Source organism: Phasianus colchicus, chromosome 1 (assembly GCF_987193195.1).
Source record: "Phasianus colchicus chromosome 1, bPhaCol1.hap1.1, whole genome shotgun sequence".
NCBI lineage: Eukaryota > Metazoa > Chordata > Aves > Galliformes > Phasianidae > Phasianus > Phasianus colchicus.
The window spans coordinates 155,239,696-155,263,535 of record NC_143436.1 but is presented as its reverse complement, the minus strand read 5'-3'; the positions used below and the strand labels follow the sequence as shown (position 1 = coordinate 155,263,535).

Below are 23,840 nucleotides of genomic sequence, written 5' to 3'. Positions count from 1 at the left end.
TTACCCCAGCTTAACAGCAGAGACACACTTCTTTCCATAAAGACAGTGGATAAAGACACCTAATACCTAGATAGGTTTGATATGCCAAAGCCTGAAATTGTTAACTAAAAAATGTTTTGTTTAATTACGTAACTGATGAATGGTCCTAGAGGTCTTAAGGCTATTTTAAGGCTATCTCCTCCTTTGACTTTGAAGTCTTCAAAGTGTTTTGCCTGGCCTAAGCAACTCAGTTCTTATCTCCCACATCAGTAAAATGAAGATTTAAGAAACACTCCATGCATTTTATTTATCTGCAGATATTCTCAAAGCACATTTGCTAGTATCAGACACCCTCAAAACTCTCATCTTTTAAAATCATGGAGATAGTAATGTTCTCTTTCAATAGAGCACTGCCCAGATAGTAGAAGGGACATGATTAATTTATCCCCCAGCATTACCTATGTTTTAATCAGATGGTTTAATACTCTGGTATGTGAAATAAAGTATGTCCCCATTCATGTTTTTTGCCATGTTCCATGACTTGTGCAGGGTGAATTCTCACAGCCTGTGGACCACAGGTTATCTGCACAGGCTGCACACTCGGTATCTGTATGCCTATTGAACCCTCAGGAATTACTATTGAGTAGAAAATACAGAAAAAATCCCAGAAGCAAAGAGAACATCCTGGAATTTCTTTGAGTCATCAGAGTGGTCTAATTCATAATTAAAAGTGGTCTTTATGATTCTCTGTTTATCCCTGTTAACATCACCCTCCCTTCTAGTACTATTAGAGGAGCTGGGTGCACTCAGCTTTGGCTGGAGCAGGACAGTGAGGGAGTTTGAGGTAGTGAGTTTCATTTGAGAGTACTAAAAATGACTTCAGAGGATGATCTCTTTTAAGCTTTGGTGTATTCTTTGCCTTTTTTTTGCCTCTGAACTCTGCTGAATGGGAACTAATTCCCTCTGTCTGTGCAGTGCTCAGCATAGTGGCCTGGGTGGTACTTCTGCACCTGTGGATATGGCTCAAGGAAAACAGAGTTCACCTCCCTTTCCAAGAAAGCTACCTATAATTTACTGCTTTTCAGGAGGTTTTATACCTGTGTGAGATATAAATTGTCTTACCTGTGCCAAGACTTAAAACATCTTGGTTTTGGCCCATTAGAATCAATATCTGAGTATAATCATGCCAAAAGCTCTTGTCTGAGTCTTGGCATTGCTGTGTAGTCTTCATACATCTGTTTAGTACTCTCAGACAGCTGTTACAGTAAAAGCAATGGCAGCCTACATTTTAAAACTACATACTCTGAAAAGAAAAAAAAAAAAAGAAGAGAAAGAAGAAAAGAATGGTCATTTCTGAAAAGAAAATGTTTTTTCTAGCTCTCATGATATTTTTCCTAAGGAAATAAATACTAGAGGAATGAATACTAGTGTTCACATGTCTTAATACCCAAAACTAGCAGAAAAGGGGGAAAGGACTAAGAAAAAGAAAGTATTGTGCAAAGAAGCCAATTAAGGGCAAGTAGAGTTGGTGATTTTGAAACTGGGGATAGGAATTTAAAAGTAATAGTGTTGCCATAAATAATGGTGTCATTGAAATCAATAATAAAACTTGACTGCAAGATGAATGTTCTAGAAAAAAGATTTATCTTCACATCTTCTGGTTCCTCTAAGGAGTATCCAGCTATGGAATCTGGAATTATGTCATACCTGTCTCTAGCTCAGATATTATAATTAAGAACTGGATACCAGCTACTTGAATATGTAGCACTGTAATCTCAGACATTCAAATATTTTGAGTACTAATATTTGGTAAATCTACAAAAAAAAAGAACGACAAAAAACAAACAAAAAAGAACCCATACAATTGAGAATGCTTTTATCCTTTTGCCAAAGTAACAGTAAAACTTTCTGAAGTAAAATACCAGTTTTCTCCAGACAAAATTCTCTGGGGGAGTAGGCATGCTAGTTTTGACATGAGTGACATCTGTGGAAAGCTTGAGGAAGAAAACAGAAATAGTATTTCTTCTGCCTCTTCCACTGCAGTGCGAGACATCCCAGACACTCAGTCAGAGGAAAGCACGTGCTCTGGGAACTCCACTTTCTGTTTGTTTCTTAATTGAGCTTTCTAACACAGAATCAGATCTTCTCAGTAGGAACATAAAGGAAACAGTGAAGTGGGGATAGGAGGGACTTCGTTTCTCCTGAAGAAATCTGAACAAACACAAGGAAAAGACATCGCTGAAAAGAAACCATAATTCAAAAGTCCTTCATCAGTCCAGTGAGCACACTTGCAAAATGCCTTTGCCACAGCAACACTTATTTTGTGTACAGATTGTTTCAGGGCTGTTTACCGTGCAGCTCTTGTCCAGCCAGCCTTGGAGGTTTGGCTGGCAGAGGCTGCATAGTGGAACAAATTAAGTATTCCAGAACGTACTAGGCTCATGTGGTGAGAATTTGGTAACGGTGCCCACAAGGGTGGTCTCTGTGAGCAGAGCCCAGCAGCTGCTCCATATCAGAACAGGGTCAGCTCCAGCTGCTCCAAAAGGAAGCTACAGCTTATGGAGAGACCCTGCAGGAGCAGCCCCGAGCCAGAGCTGCAGCTTGAGGAGAGGAGCCTTGTGGAGCTGCAGCGTAGGGGAAACTCACACAAGGTCAGTTCAGAAATCACAGCATGTGTCATTTGTGCAGAGGGAGAGTGTGACACCGAAGGAGGAATAGAAACAAAGTGTTATGGACTGACCTCAGCTCCCATTCTCCATGTCCTGTGACACCTGTGGGGAGGAGGTGTGAGGAAGCTGTTTCTAATCTGCTTTTGGTTTTTCACTGCCCTACTTTTGTTATTAGTAGGCAATAAGCTATATTAATTTCCCTCACACCAATTCTATTTTGCCCATTATGGTAAGTGGTGAGTGATCTCCCACTTCTTATCTGGGTCCATGAGTTTTTTTTCATCCTATTTTCTTCACCTATCTATTTGAGGAGGAGTGAGAGAGCACTGTGATGGTGCTGGTGAAAAACCACCACAGTCACAAAGACTGACACGTCACTACCCTGACCTAGGAGGAATGGTAAATATTTTAATGCTCGTCTCATTATTTGTTGCAAGACAGTTATCGAGTATTTTAAAAGTGGTATAGCATATGGAAGAGAGGCTCTGGAAAAAAAAAATGGTTTGATTTAGGTTTTGTAACTATACTGAAGTTCTACTTCAGGTATCTTTGCTATTGTATGGTAACTGTTGAGTCATGGCCTGAACCACTGATTGATCACCTGAGGCAAGGACTGAGTCAGCCGTCGGAGCACAGGTTAAGGGGAATCAGTTTGTGTGACCAGAAGGGGTGGAGCCTGGCTGTAGCTCTCCTAGAGCCCATTTAAGGGCTGACTGCCACTGAGAAAGGATCTCTGGAGATTGTTCCTTTGTGGAGTTTTTCCTGTGAACTTAGATCTTTGGATACAAGTGAGCACTCCTTCTCTGTTTGTTTCTTTTCCCATTTTCACCATGGTAATCTTTCCAGCTGCAACATCATATTTATGTAATATGGACTTTGTGCGTGAATAAGTTATAGATAATGCAAGAATGGGCTTTGAGTGTGAGGGTTTTTTTCTGATCACATCTGATAGGACATAAAGAAATCACAAAAGTGATGTGGTTGTGATCAGCTACTCTGTGTCCATGTGGAGGCCAGTGATGAGTGGTGTCCCCTAGGGGTCTCTTTCAGGACCAGTACTCTTTAATGTCTTCTGCAATGACATAGACATTGGGATTGACTACACACTCAGCAAGTACACAGATAACACTAAGCTGAGTGGTGCAGTTGTGTTGTGGTTTTGAGATTAATTTTTTTGTTGTTGTTAGTATTCCCCATCAGAACATCATGTGGACCAGTGGGAGTTAACGAGTTAATGTTCTGGTTCCATTTACTGCCTTTTATGGGCGCTTTGTGTATCCTGATGGGAGGGGAGAGGGCAGCATCCCCTGAGGACCTGGCAGGAAGAGGAAGTGGGATGGAGCTCTGGACAGGGCTGGAGTGTCTGCCTGTCTCCCTCTGGCCCTGGCTCAGCCATCTCAGCTCACCGCGGAGAAAAGCACGTGCTTTTCCTTGCACTATCATGGTTTGACTCACATTTTGGATACTCTCTGGCTCCTCTACATCCCGGCTAATCTAACAGACAGTATGATGATTGGACTGGTTTCCAGGTGCTCTTCTCAGTTCCTTATGCATGTTCAGGGTGCAAGCTTGGGTACTGTGCTGTCACTATCTCTGAATGTTTTCTCTGCAATAATATTTCACGTTATGTGGAGAAAGCTTTCCCTGAAACCAGTGAATGTAGAGTGGCAGGGAATATGGAGAGGGTTAGGAACGAGATTAGAAGTGTGGGGACCCCCGGTATCATGGGATTTTACTCTTGAACATCTGTGGGACCCTGAGGAACTGAGCGAGCATTTGGGTAAGAGATGGCACAGCTCAGAAAGATCTGAGGAGGAACGGCTTATCTGGGGCTTGGCTTGTACTTACTGAGCTCTATATAACATTATTGTGGAGAGAGAGAGTTTCTGAACTGAGATCCGAACCAAAAGGGGAAACCTCCAAGTCAATCTTGATCAATCACAGGAGGCACCAGTATCAATGTTAGTTGTCCCTGTGGAAGGCCAGAAATGGAAGCAGGTGTCCTCATGTCTAGAACGGAAAGAAGAAGAAGCGGATGAAATAGAGGAAGATCCAGGCGAGGGGTCCTCCTCAAAACCACCACCATCGCAGAGGAAGGCAACTGAGAAAAGTAAGAGACATGGAGAGGGGAGTGATGAGGAAGGAATCACTATTCGTTGATCCCTGAAAATGACTGAAATCCAAGGCGTAAAAAAGTTTACGTGACATCTGAGTGAAACTGTTGTTGCCTGGTTGCAACAGAAGCGCAGACGGAGAAAAGAACATCAAATGACCTTGCCGGGGGTTACATCTCCTTGCTGACCACAAAGCCCCCTGGGGAATGTAGTTGTTCTCCTCCAGACAGGCACGCAGAACTTGAGCATCCACAGTCAAACCCCCAGTGCATTACATGATGTTATGATGTGGAATACTGATAACCAAAAATCATAAAACTGTGACAGGATGTTTAGCAAAATTTTCTGCATGATTGAACTGAATTTGGATAATAGTGCAAGCAGTTACTCTTTGAAACCATTCCCTTTTCTAAGAGTTCAACATACACATACGCTAATACAAGTAGAACCTCCCAAACAACTGCAAATTTTCCATGTTCTTTTGACATTAATTCAACTCCGGTGTCATTGCACTTAGATCTGCTTTCTCAAAAAGCATGTTTAGTGCTGGCTTGGAGGGTTTTTGAAATCATTTTTTCCCAAAAAAAACTGGTGACATGACCAGTGCTGAGCATATTGCTGTTCAGTTTTTTAACATGGTAACTTCTAAGCCACTTTACATTATCATTATTAAATTTTCAAGTTGTAAAAATCACTTAGTTATTCATGTGATGGAGCTGTGAATATGGATAGTAATTTTTTCCCCACTCTGCTGAAAAGCTGCCCCAGTACATTCATATCATCATGAAGGCATTTTTCCTCTGCCAACATCCACTGTTCCATAAAGACAAATCAAGTTGAAAACAGAATTGTTGGCAAAAATGTGTGCTGTGTTTTTTTAGCCACCTGGAGATCAGCTATTTTTCTGTCGTTTTTGATGGAAACTTGTAAGAAAGAAACAACCTGCACTGATGTAGGTCAGTGCTTTCTGTCTATGGCTGATAAGGTAAGGGAAGGGTTGATGGATTTGTAAGCCAGAGTAATTTCATATGGAACTGATGAGTCAAAACAAAAAAGTACTCAGTTAAACTACAAGTGTCATGTTCCATCTAGATGGACCTACAAACTAGCACTGTCTCTATGTTCGATACATAGGCAATATTTTAGATACTGTAATTACTGATTTTTCTGGGGTAACTTGGTCTCACAGAAAGTGATGCAGTTTTGGACTTAATCCCATGGAAAATACATGCTAGTAGTGATTGCAGTGTAGTTGAGTTTTAAATTAATTCAATAAGGAAAAAAAACATAAGATCAGAAAGAATCATAGTAGTTTAGAAAAAGAAATTGTATAGAAATAATGAAGTCAATTAAGAGAAAATTGAAAGAAACAACTAAAAAGGTAAAATGTTTGCAAGAGGCATTGATAGTGAAGAATCCTGTAACTCCAGGAAGATGTTTACCTACTCCTTACTTTTGAGCAAATTTATAAATCTAACAATAACAAATTTTTAGGACCAGACTGTACATATGAAAATTCTACAGAGGGTCAAATGTAGCATTGTTCAACTTCTCACATGCATTTAACCTATTGCTCAGAGCATGCCTGGTGCCAAATGAATCGGAAGCATCAGCTGTGATGCTGAATCTGAATAAATATGAAAACAGCTCTGTGGAACTATATTTCAGTTAAGCTGACTTTTCTAGCAGTGCAATTTGTACCAATTACAATAAATAATGAAATATGCAGGCATCTGGTATGATACATTGGAGGCGATTCTATATAGCTTTTTTAAGACAAGGTGTGCTCATGAATGTATGAATATTTCTAAAGGCAACAATATGTTTTTGGGGAAGTTGTTTTTTTTAACTGAATATATTTGGATTTATAAGAAAATTTTCAAACTTTTCCTAAGCCATCATAATAATAAGAAAACAAAGACTACTAATAAAAAGGAAACAGTGGGTTGGAAAATTCAGCTTTTGTTATGGAAGGAAAGAATGAGAGGTTCAGCCTGGCTTCTGTGGGGGCAAGGCTCTATAAATGAGGGCTTGTCAGTTTGGAAGAGAAGTAACTGAGTTTTATAAGTCATGAATGATAAAGAAAAACTGAATAGAGAGTGATTAATCATTCTGTCTTAGAAAAAACAGAACTAAGGGGCACCCAATTAAATTACTAGGCAGCAGATTTAAAGCAGATAATAGGAAGTAGCTTTTCTTACAATACGTAATTAAATTGCAGTGCTAATTGCCACAGGGTGTTCCTAATGGATAAATGGTTTAAAAATGAGTCTCAGCAAAACATATTACACGTTAGTGGCTATAAAAAATAAATGGTCCAGATGTCCCAATCCACTGACTATAGAATGCTGAAGAGAACTTCTCAATAGTTTTCTTGTTTCTGATATATTTTCCCTACTCTCAGCCTTTGTTACTGGTCACTGGTTAGATGGACTGCTGCTTCTGTGTTGGTGGCTCTATTTCTATAAAGTTATTTTCACAGACATCTTTCGGACTGTAACTGCTCTTCAAAATTTCACCAGGCGTGGAGGTTACCATCAGTGCTCTGACCTTATTGTAACACATCCTTTGTGTAGCTCAGACTGGATTACTGCAATTAATTCTTTACTGGCTCGCCTGAAAGGCAGGTCCAGCCTGCAGCTATTACAGAATAAAGCAACAGGCTTATTATCAGAGAAGAGCAGATGGGATCTGCAGGCTTTCCTGCTTCTTTGTTCTCTGCACTGGGAGCCTATCAACAACTATACTGATTCATAAATTTCTACTCCAGTAGGCCATGTAAGTAGCCAAAATCAGCATCTTTTCTGCTACCGCTATTTCTCAGGTCTAGGAATAACAGGTTTGATGGGCATTCAAAGATGTGAGATTGGAGGTAAAGCACATTTTATCAATAACTTAAAAAAAAAAAAAAGAATGGAATCATAAAGTCTTTATTTTGTTTGTAAAGAGCTTATGTGTTCTTGGTTGACCAGACTAATCAGCTAGTGTTGGGACACTGAGTAGAGCTTGTTAACAATTTTTTTTAGTAATATCAATACTAGGAGGAAAATAATTAGTTAAGGAAAAGCAAACAGGTCAAAAATTTTAATCATGTTCTAACCCTCTTGCCAGAAGGGTTAGAACAGTATGCCAGCACAAAGGTGATAGAGGACTTAAAAGCACACATCTATCTACCAATACCACATGCAAAGTTATTAGACATACATTTGACATACAGGAACAAAAGCAATACAGTGAAATGGATGGTTAACCTCCACTCAGCCAGGAAATGCTGGAAAAAAAGACAGTCTCACACAGTGATTATGAGCATAGTTGCTGAAGCGTGCACAAGTTTGAGCTCTTGCAAGATACAGATGAGATTCAAAGCTGTCCTACTCAAAGAAGAGGGATGAGATGTAGTGAACCTTATTCTGTTTGTGATCAACTTGTCTGAGCTGCCTGAAAAGTTTGGCCCAAGGCTAAGGCACTGCACTCAGCACTCAGCTTTTCCTCCTCTGAGTACTGCCCCAACAAGTGTCTGTATGCAGCATTTATGTTGGCAGCAGAAACAGAAGCAGGTACTCAACAATTGGCTATGTGTAGTAGTGAAAACTGGATTATGCTACCAACATGGATGACACGTGGCAGAATTGGGGCCAGCAGTTTTTTACATTCAACATTTTTCCACTTCACTCTTCCAAATGGATGGTGGAGATCAAACAAAATTTTTGGATTAAGCACTGTCGGGTTCAATCTAGGTTATGCTAGGGGCTATATTTATTCTCTTTGGTGATAAAATAAAAATCAGTACGTCAGTGCTTTGTTCCCTGCTTTATCTTTTACAGCCACTCTTGTAGTACTAGCTGTTATCCTTACACTATCACAGTGTAAGTGCTTAAAAGATTAACAAGTAATAGTGCTGTGGTCCTGTGCATGTGCAGAAGAAAGTTTCCCTCCTAAGACTATGAACAAAAGAGAAAACTCTGAGAACTGGTTGGTTTGTTTATGCTTTGAGTAGAGAACTGGTGCCTGTACCTCCTGACATATGAAACCTCTGACGCTGCAGGTGGCAGTGACTGCTATTGCTACAGCTCTGTCCAGGATTGGTGCCCAGCAATTGGGTAGCAACCAATTGACCCCAGCAGCTACCAGCAGTGGCTGACCTGGCAATTCACATGCATCACATCAGAGTTGTAGAGAACTTCAGGGCAGCCTCTGTCTTCTCCTGATTAAATGAACCCAAGGGGCAGTCCTGGGTGTGAAATGATTGCGCTGCCTTGGGTATGATGCTGAACTTCTTTCCACCTGCTTGCTGAGGAGAAAGGATGCATGAGTGATTTCTTCCACTGCTAGACAAGGAACGATAATGAAGGGTAGCAAAATGATCTGCTTTATCTGGGCTGTGTTAAAGGACCTTTCAATTAGGGAGGAGGGAGGGAGGAGCATTTTTCATCGCAAGGGTTCTCCTCCACGTAACAATTTTGTTATGTTTTTGTTATGTTTTATTTTGTTCTGCTTGGTAATTCATGACAGTAAGAGAGGTAATGGCCTCAAGTTGTGTCAGGGGAGCTTCAGGTTGGATATTAGGAAGAATTTCTTCACAGAAAGAATGATGAGGCACTGGAACAGCTTGCACAGGGAGGTGGTGGTCTCATGGTCCCTGGAGGTGTTCAAGAAACGTGGAGATGTGGCACTGACGGACATGGTTTGTTGGTCATGGTAGTGGTGGACTAGACAATCTTAGTGGTCTTTTCCAACAATTTTGTGTGGTTTTCTACTGTTTATGGTTCCGTCTCCCTTTGTCACCAACACATCTTAAAAAATCATACACCCATAGAATTATTTGGGTTGGAAAAGAATTCTAAGGTTACCAACTTCTAAGGTTACCAGCCGTTAACCCAGCACTGCCACATCTGCTGCTCAACCACACCCTTAAGCACCACACCGACATGTCTTTTAAATACTTCCAGGGATGGGGACCCAACTACATCCCTGGGAAGCCTGTCCCAATGCTTCACAGCCCCTTTTCATAATATCCAGCCTAGAGCTCCTCTGGAGCAACCTGAGGCCGTTTCTTCTCGTCCCATTGCCTGTAGCTTCGGAGAAAAGACCCCCACCTCCTCGAGACAGTTGTAGAGAGAGATGCGGTCTCCCTTGAGCCTCCTTCAATAGGTAAATAGCCCCAGCTCCCTCAGCTCTTGTCACGACACTTGTTCTGAAAACACACTGCTGTGAATCAGAAGACCTGAGGCATCAGCACGTCTCGTAGCCACAAACGGCGTTTCTGCCTGCATCCGTTCCTTTCGGGCCCGACGACAGAGCCTTCCGCTGCGCCTCTCTTTCCAATCACACCGCAATCTGCATAATTACCGCCTCGACACCTACGGGCTCCCATCATTTGGCGTCCCGGCGCGGCCCCGAGCCGAGAGGCCAGGCGGCGGCCCCGGCTTTGTTCCCTCCCCGCTCCGGCTGCCGAGTGGGAGGGAACCGGGCCCGCCCGCGCCTTGCCCGCCGCTGTCGGGAGGCGCAGCAGCGGCGGAGCGGAGCGGGCGGCGGAGGGCAGCGCAGGGTCCCGACTCTCGTCCCCGGCGCTCCCTCCCCAGCGCCCGCGGGCCCGGGCGCTGCCCTGCGGCGGCGCAGCGAAGGGCCGGCAGGATGGAGGCCGCCTTGCTGAAACCGGCGATGATGGCGGAGGTGAAGGGGAGCGGCGCCGGCGCGGCCGTGAGCGCCGAGCTGGAGGTGAAGAAGCTGCAGGAGCTGGTGCGCAAGCTGGAGAAGCAAAACGAGCAGCTCCGCAGCCGTGCCGCCGCCGCCGCCCGCCCGCCCAGCCCGCACCTGCTGCTGGCCCCGCTGCCGGCCCCCGCCGCGCTGCGCCCCGCCAGCCCCTCCGGGCCGGCTCCGGGTCCGGCTCCGGGTCCGACCCCGGCCGCGCCGTGCGTGCCCGGCCCGCTGCCCGGCGCCGCGCCCGGCCTGCAGGAGCCTCTCGCCTACTTCAAGGCGGCCAGCGGCGGGCAGGAGGCCGGCGGTGCGGGGGCTGCCACGGTGCTGGACGAGGTGGCAGTGCTGGAGCTGGAGGACGGATGCTGCGGCCAGGACGAGGATACATGGTACATGCGGATCGCCCCCGCGGCCGTCCCCGAGCCCCCTGCGGGGCTGCCGAGCTTCCCGGCTGCTGGCTCAAGGCGTTATTAGCATTAGCCCCCAAATCCACTTGATCTCGTGCTGCTTAAACTTACATCTGCCTCTTTATCCTGCGTTTTCTTTTATTTTTCCTTTATTTTAACGTGGTGCGGTGGGGACCCCCAGTGCTTGATCCCTCGGCTCCCTTCCCTGCGTATGCCCATTCTTCATTCTCCCTTCTGCGGATGCTCAGCTCCCCCGATTTGTGGTGTCAGCCTAGTTCCAGCCTCCGCTTTACATAAGGAATTAAAAATATTGGAAGGGATTCGGGAAATCCTTTATCAGGGCAGCGCTGCCTCGCTCGCCATCCTAAAATCTCAGTCCAATTGTGGCAGATCCTAAGGGATTTGGGAGGGCTTTTGTCTTCTAGACATAGACCTAAAGGGTTGTTTGCGTGTCTTCACATAGCACCAGGACGCGTGGTGGTGTGCTGGTGCATCAGGTAAGGCAGCAACGAACAGCAAATTAATAAAGCCTAAGAGAAAATTGACCTAGAAGAAGGATTCCTTGAAAAGAAAATGTGGGGGTTTCTTGGAAGCGGTAAATAAATAAAGTCTGGTGTTTTCCAGCTTGCCCCAGCAAAGCATGCAGACATCTCAGGGACTATCCAGACACTGCAGAAATACTATGGAGATGATACTGCATAACCGTATCGAGCATAATTGATGCTCAGTTGTGTTCATACACAACACACAGTCTCAGTAATATGATCTGCGTTATCTGTATTCACATATCCGTCTTAAGTGTCAGTCAAAGCAACATAGTTTTTTTAATGATTGCAGTTTTTGAATAGGAAGTTTAGATGAGCTGAAAATACAATGTAGTGCAGCTGAGAAGCACTTAAACATCCTTATTTCTGTAGCAGAAAAAAAGATCTTAAAATTAATCTGAATAGCGTAAATATTTCTTGAATGTTGGTTATATCTAGTTCACGCTACAAGGTAATCAGTGCTTCAGTTTTTGACAATTGCTTCTTCCAGCTGAGAATCATCCAAAAATTGCATGGACATGTTGCTAGTGTGGTTTCACTGTATGCACTGTTGGTCTGTGCAACGTTTTTCTGGGGCTATAAGTCCTGATTTTGCTTCAGTCCTATAACCCAGGGTTTGTGACAGGAGCAGCAATGATTCAACTTTCCTTCCCACTGAGGATTTGTGTGACCCAGTCCTCCTCAACAAACCAGTATTCCTTTTTGTTTATGTTTCACAGAGCACTGCAAAGTCAGCATTATTTTGTGTGCCTCAACAGAGTGATGATCTTGATCAGGGTCCTTTTTGATTTGCCCCCAGGAAGCATTCCTAAATGCTTTATTAGGATAAGAACTTGCCTACATGTCACACAGCCGTGTTTCTACAAGAAGAATTTGGCAACTTATTTATTCTGCCAGGAGCTGCTTTAGCTGTTGCACATTCTTCATTCAAGGCTGAATCTCCATCCTTGTCCATTAATGGTCAGCTGCATGATGTCAGCTGCCTGGGGGTTTTTGTCATGCAAGTCTTCAAAGCAAACTGGTATCTGGGAGGCCAAAGACCATTGTGTGCCCTGGTTGTTGATAACTAATTTTAGACCTTAGCTTTTTTTTTTTTTTAACTGCAGTAAAAACAACAACAACAACAACAACAAAACAGGGTTAGCATCATTGCAGACAAGTCAAATCTTTTTGTCAGCTCTTTACATGTCTCATCATTGAGAATTTATCGTTTGGATGTGTAGCTTTTGAAATGCTTCTGCAAATTAACAGGAGAGCTCAAAGCCTTTCTGTTTTTTCCTTTTCCCTTTTTTTTTTTTTTTTTCACAGGATCATTTTTAAAATATGTAGCCAGGCACTGGAGGAAGCAAGGGAAAATTAGTCTTCTCCTTAGAGAAATTCAATAGTTGAACTCCTCTGAGACTGCCAGGAGAGATACCAGTTGAGGTGAGGGTAGTGATTCACTGTGAGCTGGGCAGGGAACACTGATTTACCTACCACACAGGAAAAGATACAGGGCAGAGATGGGAGAAGAATTACACTCTGGCTTGGGTAGCTGGTGAACCAAAACTCTCAACAGGTGAAAAGCTGAAAGCAGTGTACCTGATGAGCTCAATCCGTTTGTTGTTGTTGTCTTGCCTTTTGTACCCCCTATTTGGATACTAAATCCCTCTGCAGTCTGTGGAGCATTTTGCTGATGCAGAAAATCTAAGACTGTCTGCATCCCCATTGAACAGAAGTGGTGAGGCTGATAAGCTGAGAGCGATCTTGGGCAGCTAATAATAGTTCATTTCCTGGGAAGATTTGTGTTCACCCAGGTGAGCTGATGCCTGCCCCGGTGAGCTAATCTGCAAGGGCAGCAGCAGCAGCACAAATCCAGCTTCAAGAATTTACCCATGAAATCTACTCTGATACGTGGCTTCTTAATGTGCTTGGCCTTCTGATTAGTTGCCTTCTGTAGTCTGAGCATAGTGCATGAGAATAATGCATATATGCTAGTTCTTCTTGCATGCTTTTTTTCCTGGTGGAAAACAACATGGAAAACATCTCTACAAATGTTTTCTAATCTTTAAAGGTATGACTGCTGTACAGCATTTGCTTCATCTAGGAGAAGGCACTGTGTACAACTTGTATTATCATCAGCGTTCTGACAAGTTGATTAAATTATAGGTTAAAATGCGAAGCGTAACAGTGAAATTGCAATTTATATGCAAAATCAAATATTGAAATTATCTAATCCCCAGTAAAGATAAATAGAAAAGGGAAAACCATTAGCTTCTTTGTTGTGTGTACATCTTTAAACGTGTGCAGCAGCTAATGCATTTGAACTTCGAACTTTGCTGAAATTCTGACAGTCTTAATAATGAGATGCGGGATTTTAATGAAAGGTCCCATTGAACTTAGATTGGCAGTTCTAGACTTATAGATCTGTAATTTAGCACCTGGCTTGCTGAGGAGGGAAGAAAACTAGTTTAAACTCATTTATTTCAGAATATCTCTTGTTATCAGAATATTGTATTGCAGCTTTGCACTGTTAAAAATTACAAAGGGGGAGGAAACTGAGAATGGAAATGTAAAATCTTAAGTATTGCATTTCTTGCTGACATTTGTGTGTATTTTGGTTAAGGTTGTATGTCTTGCCTAACAAGACTGTCACTCTTCAAGATACATCACTGAGTCCCCTGCAGTGGTGCAGACGTGTTCTGGATCATCCAAGTCCTGAGATAGAGGCTGCAAAACGTTCCTTATGCTTTAGACTGGAACAAGGTAATGTTATTCTTTGAATTTTTTCTACTAGTAAGCTGGCTTTTTTGGCCTAGTGTTTCAGTGTCTTTTGCAGTTCAGCAAGCTCCAAAAATGGCAAACATGCAATTTTTCTTGCAAGTCTTCCTCTACTCCTTGAACACTAACTATTGTTAGTATTTATTTTGATGATGATGAATTTTTTGAAGTATTAAAGTATTCTCCTTCTTTGTTATTCTTTTCTTCTGCTTCATAACTCTTGCATTTTCAACATGGTATTTTTTATACATTGCTTAAAATAGGAATTTGTGGACCTCTTTGCAAGAAAACTTTGATGCAAACTTTAGTACTCATCCAGCATTGAGATTTGAAAAGCAGTGCTTCTGGTTATGTGCAAAACCAACTTGTCAAGATGCAATGCATTCCTTTTTTTTTTTTTTTTCTTCAGTGAGTTAGGATCCTATTAACACTGTAATAAGTGTTTTTGAAGAGAGTGAATAAGATAGAAAACACTGTGTTGATATTTATAAGTCGCTACATAAGAAAATACAAATGAACAGGAAGGTGGCAGGAAAAGGAAATACAGCCATCTGCTTGTACTGCCATTAGCTGTGTAACTTAGCTACAGCATTCATTAAGAGTGGTTGAACATGTACATATGTGCTTTGGTGCATATATAAAGTTCTGGTTAGTCTTATCCAAAATTAGGCATTTAATGGAATCAGTCTCTGAAGGGATCTTTCTCTTTGCTTTGACTGTAAAAGATCACACAATAATTACTGTAGCAGTAAGCAGTTGAGTTCATTTGCCTACAGTTAGGTGAGCCAAACCAAGGTTCATATATTGGTAATAATCCTACTTAGCTGTAGAGTGGAATTTGTCTTGGGATTCAAACTGTGTTCAGGTGTTTGCAGTGTGTGCTAGAAATCTTGTGTTTGGCAATCAGTGGGATTTTTGTCTGGAGTCCTGGGGAGCTACTCAGGGAACGTGGTGTAGGTGTTGATCTTAGAATTAAATGGAACTCTGTTGAGTCCACTGACAATAATGGGTGCTTGGAACCCAACTTGCATCTGGTCACCTGAAGATATGTCACACCTGAAGATACCCTACACTTAGATGGCGTAGGGTTTCCCAGCCTGGAACTGAATACTGGTGTAGAGGTTCCACTCAGACTGTCCCGTGTAGGCATTTAGTGCCATTCAGGATGCCCTCAATTACCCTATCTGACATCTGGCTTCAACTCAGGAAAGGTGCAAACCTTTCTTAGGTTCTGTGACTCATCTGCTATTCTTTTGAGGGTATCATGGCCTCCCAAGCGTATCTGAGTGTACTCTATACTTATAGGTATGGGCAACTGAATTAAGTCCATAATGTTTATGCAGGAATCAGCCAGAGGAATACGTGACCTATTTTTTCCTTACAAGGTATTAATTAACATTTGATAGGCAATAAAAGCATTAGAAAGGCAAATTTATTACTTTGGATTTAAATCACTATATGATTATCTGTACAATCTCTCTGCAGAAGTCACAGTGAGTGACATACACTGACTGACATTGATGATGGATCACTTTAGTTGTGATGGCATCATGAATTTCCCAGGCTTTATGTTGATATGAGAGCCATATTCAAGGAAGGAATGGACTCCTGTTACTACTGCAAGATAAAATTGTTGTAATTAACAATGGCACTTTTTTTTCCTAATGCTAAATTTTCAGACTTTATACTTAAAAGTTGAAAAGTATTTTCCCCCTTGAGCTGTTGGCTTTGGAACGGTATTTTAGAGTGATTTTGAAAGCTAGTAATGCTTTTTCTATAAGGCACAGAATCAACTGTAGCACTTTGTACGAGACAAATATTAAACATGTAGTTTAAAAAAAAGCATTTGTAATGTACCAGTATGTTCTTTCTGAGATGTTTTACACGTAGAATTCAATTAGTAATTTGTCAATGATTCATCAGCCAAAAATTAATCCAGCTCAGTTTATCATAGTTCTCTTAGCACTGTGGTGCAGACAGAAATGAGAAGCAGTAAAAGCAGTTTTTTCTCTCCCAGATCAGCATGTATGAGTGCACACAGAATGCAGAGCTGCGAAACAAAAAAGTAAAGTTTTGTGAGGCTTTTTTTCTGCATTTTAACAAATTCATGTTCTCTTTTAGCAATATTTAAATCTGTGCTCATTTGTTCCTGCTTAAGTTTCCCTTATTTTGTTATATATTTTGTTATATATTTTGATTTTCATAAAAATGCTGAGTTGTTGTATAAAATTTCCCAGCATTAGAATGGCTCAAAACGAGCCTAAATGTCTTGTGGGAGACTTAAGCCAAAGCAGTCCTAGGCAATGAAATAATAAAATGTCTACTTGATGTTCCAGGTTGGAGAGTCACTTGAATGATGCTATTTTTCTTCACTTTACTGTGCCTGTTTCCTTTCTAGTGGAAAAAAAAAAAAAATCTGTTTTATGTGTTTCAGGGTGGAAGATTTCATCTTGGAATAAATCTTTAGGGGTATAAAGCTCAGTGGTGGTCTGTGGGTGATTTTACTGTGAAGTGCTGTGAGAACTTAGACAAGCTTCTCTGCATGCCTCTGTTCTACCACTCATTACTTAACTTGTATGTTTAGTTTATAATGAACTAGATTTATTACAAGTCCTTTTTCTGTGGATTAAGCATGATAGCTTTAAGGAGGATGAGAGTTATATCACAGAATCATTTGAGTTGGAAGGGACCCTTAAAGGCCATCTAGCCCAACTCCTCTGCTGTGAACAGGGGCATCTACAGCTTCATCAGGTTGCTTAGTGCTCCATCTGCCTGACCTTGGATGTCTCCAGGGGATGGGGCATCCACCACCTCTCTGAGCAGCCTGTTCCAATGTCTCATCATCTTTATCATAAAACATCTTCTTCATTATATCTAGTTTAAATCTCCCTTCTTTTAGTTTGAAATTGTTTCCCTTTGTTCTGTCGCAGCAGATGTCCATCCCCTTCTTTCTTACAACCCCCCCTTTAGATATTGAAAGGCCGCAATCAGGTCTCCCTGGAACCTTCTCTTCTCCAGGCTGAACAGCCCCAGCTCTCAGTCTGTTCTCTTATGGCAGATATTCCATGCCTTACATGGACTCTCATATAGTAAGGTCTCTACTTAGAATTTTTTCCTGTTTTCCAGGGGCAGTTCTAATGATGAGGTGATCTTTGTTTTTACTTTATGACCTGACCTGAATCAATTCTTTCTCTTTGTTCTTCTTCTGTCATCTTTTGTTCAAAACCTTTATGGTTTTTGTTGTTTACAACAATTCTCCATTTAGTGTAGAATCAGTTCCTTGTCCATTTGTTGCTATTACTTTCTGTCTTATTTCTTTAGTTTCATTCAAATCAACAGAGTCGCCTAACAGTCATAAAAGTATAGTGGAGCTTCTGTATTTTTGGTTGTGAAATGTCAGCTTAAAACCCAGTGGGGGAGAGAGAGATGTAGTATATAAACTTCCTAGATGCTGCAGATTGGTATAACTTGTCTGAAATTGATTAAAAGATGTTGATTTACACCCTGGATGAAGCTACACTGTGTAGCTTCACTTCTGTAAAAACTGCTGTGGAGCAGCCAGATGGATATACTGAGGAGTTAAGAGGCTTAGCAAGGAGTCAGGCTGTAGGAGCTCAGCTTTTATGCAGGGCTTCAAAGCATATTTCATCCAATTCAGCCTTCCAGAAAGAAAACTACTCTTCCTTGGAGAATGTGAAATATTGGTTAGATACAAAGATCATCGAAGTTGAGTTCTCATTCACAAAAGCTGCTTCAGATGTTTCAAAAGAGTAGGCAGCAGAAGTCTGGAAATTTTGCAGTTGGCTGCAGTAATTTATAGCCTTAAGATGAAGCTATTTTTCATTTCTTAAAATAAATAATATACTTCAGGATGGATGCTATTATGTTGTACATGAGTACAGTATCTTGTTAAATAGATCACCTGTTGATTTCATGATTTCACAAAACCTAAAAATCTCAGTGAAATTTTAGCCTTTATTGTACTGGATCCTAGATATTAATTAGCAGTACTAAATGATTTTTATCTGTAAAAAAAATGTAGCTGGCAGGGTCCCAGACAGAATATTTTACTTGGTTATGAAGCTTCTGTCTTACACAGAACTAGGACAGGTTCTGTCCTGTTCTCCTAATTCTCTTTACTCTTCCAAAGAACTCGCCATGAAGTCATTTAGTTTGACGTATTTAAGACATGCTATATATTTAATCAACTACTAAAAATTGCTGTTATAAAGAACTTTTACACCATGGTCTGTTAACAGCTGAAGCAAACAAGAAATACTGTAAATTGTCGATAATTGAGCTGAATCCAGCTGTTTTGCATGGCAGCGTGTTGTTTATTTTATGTACATTGATTTGTTAGAGGTGCATGTTACGGCCATCAGGACTGGATTAATAAGATCTCACAGAGCTTTCTCATTCTTATTTTTCATATGTAATAGAGATTAAAATTTTACATGGAATCCTTCTGGAGCTGCAAATGATGTCTTGAAGCCTGCAGACAATAGGATTGCTGTTTCCATCACAAATAAAACAATTTTTAAGTCTCTTGAAGGAATGAAAGAAGTGGCAAGCCTGACTCATTTCATAGCATGAGTCATGGAATAGCTTGGGTTGGAAGGGACCCTAAGGATCATCAAGCTCCAACCCCCCTGCCGCAGGCAGGGCCACCAACCTCTACATTTAATACTAGACCAGGCTGACCAGGGCCCCATCCAACCTGGCCTTGAATGCTTCCAGGGACAGGGCATCCTCAACCTCTCTGGACAGCCTGTTCCATCACTTACCTCTCTCTCTGTGAAGAACTTCCCCCTGACATCCAAAATTTTCTCTCTGTATGTTTCTGGCAAGAAAAGTTGCTGGGTATCTGTAGTACCTTTCTGCATCTGAGCTCCATTCAGGAAATATGACATCACAGTGGACAGTATGTATAGCAGTCTTCTACCACAGTACAAGTTTGGTGCTCAGAGCACACAAATATACATGCGTAAGAATTATTTCCTATTAGATTTCATTTATTTGAAGTAATATGTTGTAACACTGGCATAATTTTGAGAAGTTCTCAGAGGTTTTGCAAATGCTGATATCACTGGATTTTCTAACACAGCTACTGAAGATGATTTGTATGCTTCAGTTGGGAAAAAAAAAATGTTTTTTGATACTCTACTTGGAAACATGTACTTCCATTTCACATAGAATATTTTTCTCCGGCACTGGAACATTTCTACTCTGCACTTCAAGGTAGAGGGTTTGGTTGAAAATTTTTATGGCAACAAAATGCACAGAAGATCAGACAGTTCAGTCTGTTCACTTCACTGATATCTCTTGCCTTTGTAGTATGGCTGTTAGATATGATATGCTTCTTAAGAATTTTTCATTTCTTATTTGGGAGTTCGCTGTTGTGCCATTCGTAATTAAATGTTTTCTTAGAACTGATTTCTAGTTGTCATTACAATTATGAGAAGATGCAGAATTTGCAGTCTAAAGCCTTTTATGTAAAGATTGTCAGGGAAGTCATATTACGTATTATCTCTGTTGAGAATATATCCATCCCACTTTAGAGTGGAAGTGCTCTATTAATGCACACCCACTACTGAGCTAGGATTATCAGTTCATCCTGAAAGGTTTAACAGCCAGGAACACTGTCAAATTTTACATGAGGATTTCAGAATCCTTATTTAAAACAGGAGTGGTTTGTGTTTGCAGTGTAGGCTCAGTCTGCAATGCAGCGTATGTGTGAAAGCAGTAGTAGTAGCTTTGACCCTGACAGTTATGCTAAAAATACAGGCACAGTTACTATTATACAGTGGAACACTAAATAATGTTTTTGTCTGGAAGGCATACTGCTGCCTTCCCAGATAGAAATTAAAAAGAAAGATAGGCTTTATTGATAGACAAGGATGAACTTTGCTCAGAGGATAATCTTTTTGTGGGGAAGAGAATTTTTTCAAAGCGGGCTGTTTTGGAAGCTCTCATTTCATTTTGGGCCTGAAAGTCTATGTATCTTTCTCACTGTTTGTTAGTCTCCAAATTATTTTTATAACTTTTTTCTTTAATTTCCATTTTCTTTCACTGCCCATTTTTTATAGCTGCAGAAGAGAACAGGAAATAAAATTTCATTATGTAGATGAGCCTCCCCCATGTGGTATGCAGAGGTAGCATCACTTCCTTATGAAAATACTGTTTATTTCTTTGTTTCTGCTGTCAATGAGCACATTGTTTCTTGTCTTCATAGCATTGTGTCTTTTTAAGAAGCTTTTGTTCAGACTTTTCTATGCCATGACTCCTAAGTTTGAGAGCTCTTTATTCCTAGGATATAGTCCATAGGCTTGTATATATGACGTATAGTGTTTGACCTTGGTGGTTGACCTCACGTTTTAATATATTAGAAGAAAAGTCAATCAATTGCGCTCACTTCAGCAAATGTTCTGCATCCAGTCTATCTGTATTCATATATTCTGGAAACGCAACATTTAGATGAATAACTTGTTTTTACCAAGGCTTTGTGCAAATGTTTTTGTGTGTTTTTAACAAAAAAAAAAATTGTTTTTAAATGCAATAAAACCTTTTTTGACACAGAATAGAATGTAATCTGAATACTTGTGAGGCATGGGCATTTACAGGTCATAGAGTCAATAGGATCTACTGATATTGAAAGGACTCACAGGAATCAATGAGTCCAACTCCTGGTTCCACAAAGGACCATCCAAAATTTCATCTGTATGTCTGAGAGTGTTGTCCAAAAGCTCCAATTGCATTTGAGTTGTGCATCCAAGGCATATATGAAAATGTTGAAGAGTACTGGCCCTAAAGTCAAGCTCTGTGGATTTACTTCATAGTCTTTGTTCGGAAGACAGAGTAAGTTAGTTTGAATGATGGAAACATAGAGTCATATTATCACAGGAGGGCCTGGGTTGAAAAGGATCATAATGATCATCTATTTTCAACCCCCTTGTCATGGGCAGGGTCGCCAGCCACTAGACCAGGCTGCCCAGAGCCACATCCAGCCTGGCCTTGAATGCCTCCAGGGATGGGGCATCCACAACCTCCTTGGGCAACCTGTTCCAGTGCATCACCACACTCTGAGTGAAAAAACTCCTCCAAATATCTAACCTAAATCTCCCCTGTCTCAGTTTAAGACCACCCTCTCTTGTCCTATCACTATCCACCCACGTAAACAGTCATTGCCACTCCTGTTCATTCGCTCCCTTCCAAGTATTGGAAGGCCACAGTGAGGTCTCCCTGGAACCTTCTCTTCTCCAAGCTAAATATGAACATATAAAAATGAAATTCCTGAGCGTTTTATATGATTCTTTCATGAACTTCTCCTGAGATGCTGTTTCCTTAATATTACTTCTAGAATTGGATATGTTTTTAAAAGTCATAATTACAGAATGTGTTTTATTTTGGAATATTCACTTCTGGGGGAGGTCACTAAGCCATTTTTAGTCTTTGAATGTGGATTGATCCTGTAATTGCATACTTAATTAAGTTTCATGGTTCTGAGAAGATCAAGGGAAAAATGTAGTGTAAGTCTTCCTGCAAGACAAAAATGTTGCTTTTCTTGGAAAAAAAGAAAAAGCTGAATCCTGGTTTATTCTTGTTTGAAAAAGCAGTTGTATTGAATTTTAAGATTACACTTCTACTCATTTAAAAGAATCATAAAAAAGCAAAAAAAAACCAAAAAAAACAAAAAAAAACCAAAAAACAAAGGACTTCAGCATGCTCTTGATTATTTTATTTTGTGGAATGTTTGACTATGAGATATTATAGAAATCAGATATGGGACATTGGTTGTTTTAAAGTAAAGTTGAGCTGATAGCTTAGACACCATTTATTTGTTTTCTTATTTTGTTACCAGAATAAAATAAAATAAATAAAATGCAATACGGTAAAATTCTCCTGTAAATCAAGATATTGGAAGTATTGGATCACATTCTTCACTGGTAAATTCGAACTCTTCATTTTTCACATTTGTGCCCTGTCAGGCATGCTCCTCCCCTCCCCTCCCCTCCCCTCCCCTCCCCTCCCCTCCCCTCCCCTCCCCTCCCCTCCCCTCCCCTCCCCTCCCCTCCCCTCCTCTCCCCCTTCCCATAGTGGCAGGAGGAGACAGTCTTTCTCTGGGGAATCTGAAGACAGTAGTCTCTCCAGGCTAAAAACTATCATCACAGAAGCCCTGACCCTAATCACAGTAATAATAATGGCAATGGTATCTATATTGAATATCTTTATGTCATTTATCCTGCTTTGCATGATTATCATAGAATCATAGAATTGATTGAATCATAGGCCTGGATTGAAAAGGACCACAATGATCATCTAGTTTCAATTCCCCTGCTATGTGCGGGGTTGCCAACCACTAGACCAGGCTGCCCAGAGCCACATCCAGCTTGGCCTTGAATGCCTCCAGGGATGGGGCATCCACAACCTCTCTGGGCAACCTGTTCCAGTATGCCATCACCCTCTGAGTGAAAACCTTCCTCCTAAGTTATAACCTAAACCTCCCCTGTCTCAGTTTAAGACCATCCTCTCTTGTCCTATTACTATCCACCCATGTAAACAGTCATTTCCCCTCCTGTTAATATTCTTTTTCTTTGGTATTTTATAAATAGAAAATCATATTTTACAATATCTTCTATGTTGGGGTTAATGATTATTTAATTTTTTTCACTGTGATGTGATATCTCAATAGATTCACAGATTTGGATTCCACCTGATGTGTAATTAATATCCAGCACTGCTAAGAGAAGGAAGTGAGGTTGTTCTTCTATGAGTTGCTTTCAGAACAGATTCCTTACATGTTATCCTTACCACAGCTGAAGGCAGAGAGCTCCATTTGAAAGAAAGTGTACAGAACAAATAAGAATTGCGTATGCTACTAGAATTTTAAATTTAAGAAATATAATTTAACTATATTTTACATGCAGCTACTGTTCTGAGAAAAAAAAAAAATTACCTTCTCTGAACCATGATGCAATAGCCCTTTTTGTTTTCCTTGTACTCCAATCAATAGGCTAAAGGAGTTTCTGAAATAATACTTTCAACATGTTCTCTTAAATATTTTGTCCATACTTTGGGTGAACTTGTTTGCCCTAATTATTACGTATTTGTGAAAAGCTTTAGTTTATGTGATTTCCTTTTTCCTTCTCTTTTTTTACTGGAATGGCTTTTCTAATTCTGACCCCTCCAGCCCTTTATTGAATTCCCAGAACTAGAGCTGCAGAAATGGAGCCTGTCCAGCGATGTGTTTGCAATGACTTAGCTTCTTTACTGAATTGATGGGAAGATAAATACGATTACACTAACAATTGTAGACCTGCCAGTACAAAGATACAGACACTCAAAAGACCACAAAGCAGCTGTTGTACTATATGAGTTGAAAGCAACACTTCCAAAGGAATGCTGTCATTGGATGTTTTAAAGCATGTCAAACAACCTAGCTCCAGTACATCCATGCACAACAGTGCCATGCTGCATGGATAATATACCTGGATATAGCTGTTTCTTGGATCCAACTTCTATTCAAATTGTCCCAATACTCCTCGTATTTTAACTTTTAGGTCACATCTCTAGCTACTATATATGTCTGCATTTCTCTGTAAAACATGCTGTAAGTGCATTCAAGGTAAGGTTCAACTTTCTTTACTCAAGATTTCTTAAACATCAAGCTTG

The 23,840-nt window shown here is 40.9% G+C and overlaps 1 protein-coding gene across 3 annotated transcripts in view; it reads left to right on the top strand.

Moving 5' to 3' along the window:
• Positions 1-9,960: 9,960 nt before the first annotated feature.
• SLAIN1 (SLAIN family member 1) overlaps positions 9,961-23,840 on the top strand; it is a 57,741-nt gene continuing 43,861 nt past the window's right edge. For 2 of the 3 annotated variants that reach the window (XM_090130370.1, XM_031610020.2), the window contains exons 1-2: positions 9,961-10,848; positions 14,017-14,156. In XM_090130370.1, the coding sequence (XP_089986496.1) occupies positions 10,397-10,848; positions 14,017-14,156 (592 nt within the window). In that variant the 5' untranslated portion in view covers positions 9,961-10,396. Of the gene's footprint in view, positions 10,849-12,719; positions 12,837-14,016; positions 14,157-23,840 lie in introns of all 3 variants that reach the window. The other variant, XM_090130378.1, reaches the window with a different exon arrangement.